The 12,935-nt window shown below is 45.9% G+C and overlaps 1 protein-coding gene across 3 annotated transcripts in view; it reads right to left on the reverse strand.

Annotated features, from left to right (window-relative positions):
* Positions 1-12,935, reverse strand: part of MYH11 (myosin heavy chain 11) — a 115,191-nt gene that overhangs the window by 37,420 nt on the left and 64,836 nt on the right. For all 3 annotated transcript variants that reach the window (XM_021698304.2, XM_044915630.1, XM_044915631.1), the window contains 4 exons: positions 9,767-9,865; positions 6,624-6,767; positions 2,353-2,448; positions 159-277 (listed from right to left, as the gene is read on the reverse strand). In XM_021698304.2, the coding sequence (XP_021553979.1) occupies positions 159-277; positions 2,353-2,448; positions 6,624-6,767; positions 9,767-9,865 (458 nt within the window). The remainder of the gene's footprint in view (positions 1-158; positions 278-2,352; positions 2,449-6,623; positions 6,768-9,766; positions 9,866-12,935) is intronic.

The following is a 12,935-nucleotide window of genomic DNA, read 5'->3' on the forward strand; positions in this document are numbered from 1 at the left end:
ATGGATGAATGGATGGATGAATGGATGAACAGATGTATAGATGGATGGATGGATGGATGGATGGGTGGATGGAAGGAAGGAAGGAAGATTCTGCAGAAATAAATAGCAAGTGTAGAAATCATTTCACATGCAAAAATAAACAGCAAGTAGATCATTACCTGTTCTTTTGTCTGAGCTTTCTGTACTACATCCCGTCCGACTTTGATACGTGGGGTCAGGATGGACCTGGTGAAATCTGTCACATTAATTCCCATGAGGTGGCAAACTTTCTGAGCAGCTGGATGGAAGAAAAAGCATATTAAGTGTATCACAAAAGAGAAGGCTTAGGAAGGAAGGCACATCACATGGGATATTCATGACCTGTGCATACATTGGATATTTTTCGAGAAAAGGAGCATGATGGTAGTGAACATAGCATGAAAGAGTCCTGAAAACCACTGTCATTGGTGACCTCATCCCCAGTGTTTTGCTAAGAGGTGAGATGAAGGTATGCCCTAAGCCCCTTAGGGTCAGACAGTTCTAGATTCAAGTTCTTGCCCCTTTCCCACTTCCTAACCAGGTGATTTTGGAAAAGCTATTTAACTTCCTAGAGTCTTGCTTTTCTCAGCTCGTAAAAAGAGTGGGCCATCTGCTACCTTGTGGGGTTGTCAACACAATTAAATGAGGTAAGGCATGTAAAGAGTGTCCCACTGTGCCAAGATCTGTGTTACATCATTATTTCTGGTGGAAAAATATTGGAAACGACTTAAATGTCCATTAATATGGAAACAAACAAACACATCACGGTGTTTTCACAAGATGAGTACCCAACAGCAGGTAAAGGAACGACTTGTTTTCTCTTTCTTTCTAGACCAGTGGTTCTCAACTGGGGATGATTTTGCCCCCACAGGACATTTGGCAATGATCGGAGACATTTTTGGTTGTCACACTAGGGGGCGCTACTGTTGAGAAACCCAGATCCAGGCAATGGTGAGTACAGAGAATATTTGCAGAACGATGCCTCCAGTGTGACGTCACTCTCGTAAATTAAAGTCACACTCACAAAGCAACACCATATATTGTTTAGATACACGTGTGTGAAAGCATAAAAACGCAATTGGAAAGGGACAGAGTAAAATATAGCTGTGGTTGCCTGGAGGCATGAGGAGGAGAATGGGACCCCGCTGGGGATCCCACTGGGAGGACGAGGGGATGTCACTGTCGGCTACTTGGTTTCATTTGAAAGACAAAGCAGTATCAGAACACATTCACAAATGTCAATTCTGGATGGTGGACTCTTGTTATATTATTCACTTCCTCATTTTATACCTTTTCTTCAAAAGAAAATAATAATCATCCACCACGTGAAGACTAGCGGTGCCTGATGGTTTGCACGTGTGTGGCAGATGATACTCGGTGTGGTTTTAGGATTTCCTCCTGTCTTCTTTTGTGCAAGGGGGGCTTTTTTGGTTTGTCTTTCCCTGAAGTTTTCTCCTCGGTGAGAGAAGTCCTTTCACTTGCCATATTTTGGAGTATACCACATGAGAAACAACTGGCAGGTGCAATGGAGGGTAAGCTCTAGGGAGCTTTCCAAAAGCAACACAATACACAGCCTGCACCCGTGGTGTGGAGACAGCAGCTGGACAAGCCAGGGACTGAAATTATCCTTTCGGCTCAGCCACCCACAAGCATGGGGGTAACCACGCAATCTTTCCATAACACAAAACACCGCTTATTTGCAGGTAAGCCTGTCAAATTTAGAAAAAAAAAAAATACAGGATGCTTAGTTAAACCTGAATTTCACACGGATAACCAACATTTACAAAGTATAATTATGTCCCCAATATTGCATAGAACATACAATATATTATAAAATGATATATCTCGGAATAAAAACATTTGTTGTTTATCTGAAATTCAGGTTTAACTGGGCATCTTATATTTTACCTGGCAACTCTAATTGCAGAGAAACTTGAGCTCTGTCCCCCCAGCAAGACCATATGTGCCATGAGGAATGGGGCTGTTCTTATGGGGCTTCTTGATGAACCCCAGCTCCTGGCAGATTGTACATGCTCAAAAATATTTGTCTAACAAACAAATGATGGGAGCAGGGTTAGAATTGAGGCTCTCTAAGGATCCTTCCTCTCTGATCTAAAACTATTATTTCTCCTCCCCCCTGGCCCACGCTCTGATTCAAGAACTTCCCACTGTACGATCGTCAGCAGTAAAAAGTCTAAACAAAGACAGAAGTCAGTGAAAATAAGTTAGTTTAGCTCTTGTTAATACCCTCATCCAAAAAATAACCAAAGACTTCATGTGACCCTCCTTGCCATCACAGAAGTTGTCATTTTATTCAGAAAAGGCAAGAAGCACCTGTGTTATCTGGCATGGAAGCCTGGTCTGTGTTTCTTTCCTTCTTGAAGACAATATTTCCAAGCTGCAGGACAGACGACACCACCTTCAGGATGGCTGGGGTGAGAAGAGAAGATTGGGTAAAGACACAGACGTCAACACCAAGGTGCTCTGGAGGTTTAGAGTCTAAAGGTTATTGGGGATCGTAGAGACAACCTACCTCCTTCTCCCAAAAAGACGCAGTTGTGAGCTCCTAAGTCTAGAAAAAAAGGCAAACTAACCTAATGCCCTGCTATCATGGTAGAAAACCTGGCTGCGGATAGCAGAATATGTTCAGATGGTTGCTAAAAACCATGTGTTATAAAGGAATACTGTGCAGCAGGGGTTGGACCAACCCATAGACCAAACTACAGCCCATGGACCAACTCCAGCCCATTGCCTGCCATTTGTAAATAAAGTTTTATCGGAACACAGCCACAATCATTCATTTATAGATGGTCAGTAGCTGTCTGATGTTACAAGGGCAGAGTTGAACATTTGCAACAGAGATTGTATGGCCCACAAAATATTTACTATCTGACCCTTTACAGAAAATGTTTATCAAACCCTACTATATAGCAAGGAGAATGAATGATTTACAACCAAACAATAAAACTGTTATCTCACAAATGCTGAACAAAAGACGCCAAATGCAAACAAGAACATAACTACGTAAGTCTACTTACAGAAGGTTCAAGAATAGGGAAAACTATGCTGTTAGAAGTCAGGACAATGGTTAACCTTGATTGGGGGAAACTATTAGGAGGGCTATGGGAAGCTTCGGGGGGCTGTTGGTGTTTTCTTAGTTTAAATGGGTGCGAGGAGCACACGTGTGTTCAGTCTATAAAAATTAATCAAACTGTGCACTTATACACAATTTTCTAAATGTAAATTTTATGTCAATAAAAGATATTTAAAGAGCAAAAAACAAAACAAAGCAAAACAACAATCCCTGTGCTTCTTAATATTGTCTGGTTGCATGTACAAGGTGCTCATCTAGGATCGAGAAGGAGGAAATTTTTTCCCACTTGTTATCCAGGTGTCTTCAGATAAAACAATGTGTTCCCAGACCCATGGAACCCTCTGACTCCATACTCAGCCATGTTACTGTTAAAATGGCTCCTACGTCTGAAATCCCCACAAAACCACGAGTTATGGGAGAGTGGGAAGATGGATGGAGGATGCAGGATGGAAGGATGTATGTATGGATGGATGGATAGATGGATGGATGGATGGATGGAAGATGGATCATGGATACATGGATGGAAGGAAGAGAGGAAGATGGATGAATCGATGGATGGGTTGATCAGTGGATTGATGAATAGATGGACTAACTGATGGGTTGACGGATGGAGGATGGAAAGACAGATGACTAATTAATGCAAACGCTTGCCTTTAGTTTAACACAGATGCAAATCCCCCAGGGTTCTGGCTTCCAAGAAGAAATCACTGTGTCTGGGAACAAAGCCTGAGATCCCAGCTTCTTCTGGTTCCTCAGGCCAGACTTGGGGTGACAGCCCTTCACAACAGCTGCCCTCACATCTCAGGGACTCTGGCCCAGCCCAGCAGGAGGAAGGCCCCGTTACTGACCACCAACCCATCTGCTCCGACTCACTATTGCAGAAACCCTTCCTCCCCAAATGATAAAGCTTCTTTTGATGGGAAACAACTAAGTCACCTTCTTTTTAACAATACCAGAGGGGCTGTGTAAACTGTTAAGTGCTATACTAATAGTTTTTAAACTCCAAGTTTAAACTAAGGATTGCTGAAATGTTTACAGAGCCCAGGGAAGCAGTCTAACTCAGGGGGGTCTCAACGGGTCAGATAAATCTTTGCGGGGGTGGGGGGGACTGCCCCATGTACGTCTGTAGGATGCTCAGCAGCATCCCTGGTTTCTAACCACTAGGTGTCAGGAGTGTTCCCTCTCCTGAGTTGTGAGAACCAAAAATGTCCCCTGGGGGGGCCACCTCCCTCCTCCACATCCCCACCCCGCCCCACCATCTGTGTCCCATGGGGCATCTGTCATTGCACACACTCATCTTAACGTTCACTTAGCGTTCCATCCACGCTGCTATTCATTTAACATTTTTCTATACTTTCACTTATTTCTCTTTCCTGAAGCTGACTTTACTAGGAAACTGTATGGTAAGTGAAAGATCAGCTTCCCTTGCCATATAAATAGATGGCAACTATAAAAATAAATACAGGGAGGAGGAACAATATTATCAAATTCTAGCAAGATGCTGGGCTCGGGGATCTGCTCTCTATGGTGAAAGGGGGGGATGAGCAAGGACCAGAGAGGGGCTGAGGACCTAGTGGGTGCCAAGCTGCTATTTACTCTCTTCTTGAAAGTCATCAGGAGAATTGAAAAGGAGCAGAGAAAAGGACCAATATCCCGCAGTGGGATTCCACGGCACTGATAATGATACCAGTCCACGTTTTAGAATACCCTGGGCTCCTTCTAGCCTTGATTTCCATACCTTGGTTCTGACACAGATTTTTGAAAGGGTTTAAAGGACAAAAACCACCTTTCTACAGACAAAAACAGAGCACAGTAAATCACACAATGGGCCTTGGGAGTCCCTGAGACCCGAGAAAGAGTCCCAGCTCCACCAGCAACCTGCTGTGTGTCCTTGGGCAAGTTCCTTCACTTCTCTGTGCCTCAATTTTCTCAGCTGCAAATTGGGGATAACAATGGCCACATTGCTAGGTTCTTTTGATATTAAATAATGCATATAAAGCACTTAGCATATTGCTTTGTCCCCTGATGTCTTCACTTTAAATATATTTAAAGCATTTCCACAAGTCCATGTTGTTCTAAAACAATTTAGAAAGCCATCATTTTCCTTCTTAAGGCCAAATAATAATCGAATAAATCCTCATTGATCAACATGTTAGTTTGTTCTGGTTTTTTATTATTTAAAACTGGACATCTTGGTACTTTTTTTTTTTTAAGAGGCATTAGCAAATGCCTGGCGTACAGCAAATACTTAATCATTTTGTGTGTGTGTGTGTGTGTGTGTGTGTGTTGAAAGCAAAGATTAGAAGCAAAAATGACTCGTGTCCCAAATAAAACAAATCATTCTGGGAGAGCCCATGCCATTCAGGAAGGAATGCTGTTAACATTGGATTCTGCTGTGGGGCTCTGGCCAAAATCCACAAACACCACCCATTTGTCCATTGACCCACAGAGCCTGCTTTTTCTGGGCCCCCAGTTATCGCGAGGGAAGCTGCCCCTCCCTCTATGCTGCATTTCAGCAACCTTAGCCTATTCTGGGGTGCCAAAGGGGTGTGGGCGTGGGAAGGAAGAAAAATTTTCCACAGCTGTGTCCTGGTGTTCCCAAAAGAGATTAGCCTCAGACACCAGGGCACAGCTAACCCAGAAGGACAAGTATTTCTTGAAGCACAGTGTGGAAACCAAGATCATCTCTTTGAGCTTTCCTGGTCTCAGGATCAAATGTGTTCTTGGTCATTGGTTGGTGATATTGATCAACATGGGTCTATCACCAGAAGGCAATTTCCAGGAAGAGCCCAAGTTGTATTTGCTGTACGCCAGGCATTGTCTCAGTTACTCCCCCAACCCCACCTATCCTGTGCCCATATGTTCTTGAGGAGGCAAACATCCTTTATCTCCAGCTCCAAAATGGAACAGAGACTATAACATAAGCCACTCAGAGCTTTCCAAAACCCTGGATCATTGTGAATAACTCAGGAATATGCACATCAACCTAAGCCAACCAGTAAGAGTCAATGAGACTTCATTCTGGGACTCAGGCAGGGAATCCAATCTGTTCTGCTGGACATAAACCCAAAGGACGCAAGGGCTGGAGCCTCAGCAGCCATTCTGCTGCCAAGAAATGGCAGTCCACCTAAAGACAACATTGCTCAGAGACCAGGTTCTAGAGGTATCCTTTGAGCCCACAGAACCCCACTGTACCTGAAACCCATATCCCTGAACTTTCCAGCTCTGGGAGTGGATCATTTTCCTTTTTGCTTAAGCCAATTTCGGTTGCTTGTAACTGAAACAGCCTAACATATGAAGCCATTTTTCTAAAACACCAATAAGCCACCTAAGGCCATATTCATTTTCCTTCTCCTTCTCCTTCTCCTTCTTTTTTTTGAGGGAATGGAGGGAATCCAGCAAGCAGAAATCTGTCCTAACCCGAGAACAGCCTCTAACTAATTCTGGTGGTCCAGAAGGCATGACTCTAGGTCCCCTCACCGGCACCCAGGCTCAAGGCATGAAGACTTACACAGCTGCTCTTCCTCACTGAAGCCCATGATCGCCATGGCCTCCACGGTTTCTTGGAACATCTCGTCATCCTGGGCAGCCGGGATGGGCACAAAACCATTGGAGAGGAATGTGTAGTTGTTGAAGCCCTCCAAAAGCAAGTCATCTAGAAGGAGAGGAAGATGGGATGGTCAGGAAGATGGACTTTGAACGAGAGGCATGAACCTGGTGAAGGGTCTGGGCCATCCTAAGTTCGTTCCCTTTCCCGAGCCTTGTACAGTTTAAAACCTTCCTTTTGCTCTAACACGCAGAAGGCATCACCAGCCATCACCAGCCTCATACAGTGGTGCAGGCTGTGCACTGCCCCAAGTTACCTGGCAGCTAAAACCTAGCCTTGGTTCCACCTGCTAAGCCACGTCCCCTGACACAGGGTTGCATCTAGCTGGAGAAAGGGATGCCTTTATCTCAGTTGTCCAAAACACCCTGCCTTTAGGAACAAAGCTGCCTGAATAATTAGATCAATATTTATCCATCTACTTATGAAACTTTATCACATCATTAATACACATGAATTTTAAAAATCAATTACTACCGAAAGGTTTATAATAAAAACACCATTCCTGTTCACCCTTTTTCCAATTCCTACTTTACCCCATAGTACTGCTTTTATCTCTTTTAGCTGTTGCTTCTGGTACTTACCACTATCTCTCTATTTAACAGCTTAATATAAATTATATATAACATAGGCTTGTATATACTATATGTCATATATTATATAGGCTTATATAAATTATAATGTGTTTATATACCATCTATAATAAATTGCTTCTGGATATTTCAAAATGAGATATTATCTATTGATCCCCTGCAATGGTGGATAAAGATTTAGCTCTTTTGTCAATTCTAGTCTGCTGGTTGTTTTTATAAATAAAGTTTTATTGGAACACAGCCACTCCCATTTCCTTGTCTCTTTTCTGTGGCAGCTTTCATGCTACAGGGGCAGGCAGATTTGAGTAGCTGCCACAGAAACCATATGGTCCCCAAAACCTAAAATATTTACTATCTGGCCCTTTATTAAAAACATTTGCCAACTCCTTGTTTATAACAGGAAACACGGTTCTCTGTAAAGCAGTATTCTCTGGTGACATTTTGCTGCTGTTCTTGTTCAGCACCACCCCCTCCAAATTTATAATTGCTTCTCTTTTCTTGTACTATTTGCCTTTAGCACACCCCCAATACATCAAGTGTCCTCTTCCAGATCAATCTTTAATGAGGCTAGATTTCATTATGGTTTTGGAGAAAAGTCAATGAGATACTTTTCTTTTAGAACAAAGGTCTTTTATGGGTCAAGTCACTTGGAAGGTGCCTGAGGGTAGACTGACACAAGACACCAGTTAACTCCAGCCTTTGGATTAGCTGCAATGCCTGATTAAAGTCCAAGGATTTGGGTCTTGGCCAAGATTTCATTATCCAGACTCTGGGTAAATTTACAAATATTGATCCTCTCTAAAAGCCAGATCTATCATCAAGAATAAAAATGGCCCCTAGGAATTTCAGGAGTTAGCCTTATCCTTGCCCAGTTTCTGGAAGACTAGAGACAGAGCACAAAACCGGAACCCAGATCACGAAACAAGCAAACTCTTTGACTTTGGTGCCAAAGAGAAGGAGAGATATACACATTTCTCCCTGGGCCACCTCATAATGTCCCACACTGTAACTGATAACTTACCTAATTTCCAGTGTACAACATCTGTTCAGCATCTCCGCCCTTTTATCCAAAATCGCTTCACCTCTGACCCTATTATACGCTCCAGACCGCCAAGCATCAGGACTAAACAATGAATGAGGTCGCCCCCTAGTGGCATAACATTGAAATACACCTCATCACAGCAAAGGTACCCGCACACACAGCCCTTTGGTAAGTTTCTTAAGCAAAATAACTAACCCTAGGCCCCAAAAGTGATGGGAAGCAAAGTTTGTATTGCTCTCGTAAAATTTTAGTCTTAAAATTATTACTAGAATTTAGACTATACTATGTATATATTCTTTTTTTCAGCTATGTGATTTGTATATTCTTTAAAGAGTTACTCTATGTTCAGAACATATAATTTCCTATTGGATGCTGGTATATACTATACTGCATTTATAGAAAAAAGTATTTTCCTTACCGGTGACAGATGTGAACCACACTTATGGCGGTGATCACTTCGAAATACATACAAATACAGAATCATTATGTTGTATACCCGAAACTACTATGTTAGATGTTAGTTATACCTCAATAAAATATTTTTTTCCCAGGGATCCTGAGGTGGCTCAGTTGGTTAAGCATCTGACTCTTGATTTCAGCTCAGGTCATGATCTCAGAGTCATGAGATGGGGCCCGCATCTGGCTCGGCACTCAGCGGGGAGTCTGCTTGAGCTCCTCTCCCTCCCTCTCCCTTTGCCCCTCCTCCCACTCGTGCATGGTCTCTCTAAATAAATAAATAAAATCTTTTAAAAACTATTTTTCCCTGCAGCAGAGGTGAGCAAACTAGAGCATACCGCCTACTTTGTAACTAAAGTTTTACTGTAACATAGCTATGCGCTATATGGTTTATATACTGCCCATGGCCACTTTTGCATTACAGTGGCAGAGCTGAGTACTTGTGACAAAACCCCGTCACCCGCAAAATGCCTAAAACATTATCTAGCCCTTTACGGATCGCTTGTTGACCCTTGCCCTACAAAGGCCATGTAAGGTGGCTTTCAAAACAGGTATAATGAAAAGCGCTTACCTCCCCTTCTCTTCCAAATCCCTCACGAAACTGCCTCTTACATACTTCCAAGTTTTATAAACTGGTAAATACTGCAATTGTCTTTCTCCCTTCCTGGAAGGCAGCCTGTGTCCAATTGGACTTGATTAGTTAGTCATCTAACATCTAATTAGACTTACTGTCGGCCATGTCACATAGCAGGTGCTCAGTAAATGTGGCCTGAACAGAAACCACACTCACTGAACAGAGATGAGGAATCACACACCTGCCGCCCAAAGATAGTTATTCCCCTGGGCAGCACCTGAGGCTCTGCTTTAATAGCCAATCTATTAACCTGGATCATGATGAAGGTGATGGCTGAACCCCATCCCCCCCGCCCCCCAGTGCTGTGTCCTTGCAGGTCACTTACTTTTCATCTTGTCCTTGGCTCCAGCAATCAGGTAATAAAAGATGTGGAATGTCCTCTCGTCTCTGGCTTGGCGAATCGCCCGTGACTTCTCCAGCAGATCTGGTTTGAGGTGGGAGTTAAGAATCCTGGGGGTATCACAGGCGTTTCCTTTGCCAGAACCTACCCTTCCTCCCCCATCCCCGTCTCACCAACCGCAGGACGGGAGATCTCATTTAAGCCTTACAACCCATCCGAGGAAGTAAATGCAAATTTTATTTGCATTTTCAACATAGGGAAACAGAGGCTCGGGGAAGGAAGTCATTTTCCCAGAGCACACAGCTAGCAAGTGGCAAAGCCGCATCTGTGGTGGCCAAAAGCACCCTGGCCAAGGGGGTGAGGTTCAACTAGCCTCGGGAAAGAGAATGTGAACACACCCCTAATTCCTCTAAGGAGAAAGCCCATTCCGCTGTGGTGTGGCATGGAGACCACGGGGGTCCCGGATTGGGGGGGGGCACACGGGTGGCTGGGCTGTTGTACCAGGTGGATTTCTTCATCCCTAGGTGCGATGTCGCAGGACGTTAGGGCAGGCCCACCTGTGCCCTACAAGGTAGCAGCGCTGGCCTTCCTGGAGCCTAAAGCCGCCTAGAAGTTGCCTCACTGTTCCAGCCCACTTCCAACTGTGGGTCCTTAGAAGGCTTGTTAAAATCCAGGGGGCCGGGGCACCTGGGTGGCTCAGTCGTTAAGCGTCTGCCTTCGGCTCAGGTCATGATCCTGGGGTCCTGGGATCGAGCCCCGCATCGGGCTCCCTGCGCTGCGGGAGGCCTGCTTCTCCCTCTCCCACTCCCCCTGCTTGTGTTCCCTCTCTCGCTGTCTCTCTCTGTCAAATAAATAAATAAAATCTTAAAAAAAAAAAAAAATCCAGGGGGCCGGCCCCTCCCTGGAGCTCTGCGCCCACAGGTCTGGGGCAGGGCCCGCGGCCTGCATTTCTAACAAGCTCGCAGGTGCTGCTGCCGGGCTATGCACTTTGCCGGCCACGGATCTGAGGGGCAGAAGCCGAGGCCAGAGGGAGGGGTCTTTCCCCGGGACTTGCCGTGAACATAGGAGATGAACAGCTGAGAAGCATGTGCAGGGATCCGAGAACAGGCTGTAAGACAGATTCTTCCCTGGGTGGGCTGGCCATGCAGCCCCGAGATCGTGGGGGGCTCAGCCCATGGGGGGCACCTGCTCTCAGAGTGGCTGGGCAGCTTGACGGCCTGGGGCCTGCTTCCTCCAAAACAGGAAGCTGTTCCTTTACGTCTAAAGAGTCAGAATCCCACTGGCCCCCCAGTGCCCACGGCCTGCTCATCGGCATCCCAGCAGAAGGTCAGGGCCCGACTGGGTCCTCTGCAGAGACAGCATCTCTACGTCTCAGAGTTGGGCCAGAATTAAATGAGATCCTATGTGCCAAGGGCCCAGGATGGTGCCCAACGCGCAGCAATCTCTGCATAAGGTTAATGATCATCAAAATGCCAGAAGTTCTACAATCTCTTTTCCCAACCCTGGGGCCAGAAGAGGTTCAGGATTTGCTAGATGTCAGACCACTGTGGACATACTATATGAGTAACCTAGGACACTCCCAATGGCGCCGAGGGAGCCCATTAATACCCCTGCAGCAAAAGACATCACTGTTCTCCTAAGGGGAATAGAGAGACTACAAATAGCCTCTTGTGGGCTTGGCAGGTTTTGCCATCAGCTGAGTTTCGGTTTTCAGAAGTTTCTGGATTTTAGAATTTGCGGACTTGTGTCATCAGAGGTCTTGAAGGGAAAACACCCTGCGTGGCCGGACATAGTCTAATCCGGGGGCGGGGGGAACCTGGGGGCATAGGGAGGAAATGCTCGCCCCTCCGTGCCTCAGCAGTTAGGGTTTTGCCCATTTTCCAGCCGCATAAACCTGGTTCTGATGTGTCAATTTAAGGAGCTAAGACTTGCTGTGGGTGCTTCTCTAGATGAATGCCGACATTTCATACCGGATGGATACTGATTTTCTCGGGAACAACGTGTGGGTGGATTAAAATAGAAAATGACAAAAGTTGGGGGCGCCTGGGTGGCTCAGCCGGTTAAGTGCCTGACTCTTGATTTCAGCTCAGATAGTGATCTCAGGGTGGTGAGATCGAGCCCCGCGCCGGGTTCCGTGCTCAGTGGGGAGTTTGCTGGAGAGGCTCTCTCTCTCCCTCTCCCTCTGCCCCTCCCTGCCTACCCACCTGCGTGCTCTCTCTTAAAAAAGAAAAAAAGACAAAAGTTGACGATGGCATAAGAGCCACGGATGCTTGCAATGGGCCGAGCCCTGGGCCGAGGGCCGTACCCATCCTTCCACGGAACCACAGTTGAACTACAGCTCCACACATAGGCTGTTATCACTCCCATTTCACAGGTGGCAAAAGTGAAGCTCAGAGAGATTAAGCGACTTGCCCCAAGCCCCACAGCTGACATGGCAGAGCGGAGAATGGACGAGACTTGAGCCGCTCCAAAGTCCTCCCTCACCCAGGGCACCAAACTCCAACTACAACACTCCCCAGGGCCCCGTGAGTGCCAAGCAAATGCTGTACAAGCAGCTAGAAAAATACAACATGCTGAGCCTCAGAGGCACCTGTCATGCTTCTGGGTTGATCAATCACTGAACCGTAGACTTGGTCCCCGAGTCCAGAAATTTCCAGGTGGCTCACTTTGCCATCCAGAGTCTCAACACTGATGCTCTCTGTGTCCTTCACAGACACTGCTATTCCTCTGGGCAAGCTCTGTCTTCACCAGTTTCCTATCTCTGGGCTGGAAACTGGTTACAGACCAGCTCCCTCTGCAGGACAAGGGGTCCATGGGCTCAAAAAGGAGCAAGTGATGATCACACCAGAGCCAATACTCAACCAGCCTTATTCTGCCCCTGGCGTGGTTCTAATTGCTTTATGTGGGTTAATTCACTTTATTCTCACAACAGCTCTGCGAAGCAGGTTCTGTGATCACCCCCCATTGCACTGATGAGGCACAGAGGCTTGAGTAACTGGCCCGAGGTCACTCAGCTAAGGAGAGGTCAACCCAGAATCAAAGTCAGGCTGTTTGGGTTTCACGTTTGCCTGCTATCAAGAGACAACCACCCCAGGGCAGATATGTTCTGGAAGGAACCCAAGAGCCTGGGGGGCGAGGGGCAGCTCGTCCACCT

This window comes from Neomonachus schauinslandi, chromosome 5, assembly GCF_002201575.2.
Source record: "Neomonachus schauinslandi chromosome 5, ASM220157v2, whole genome shotgun sequence".
NCBI lineage: Eukaryota > Metazoa > Chordata > Mammalia > Carnivora > Phocidae > Neomonachus > Neomonachus schauinslandi.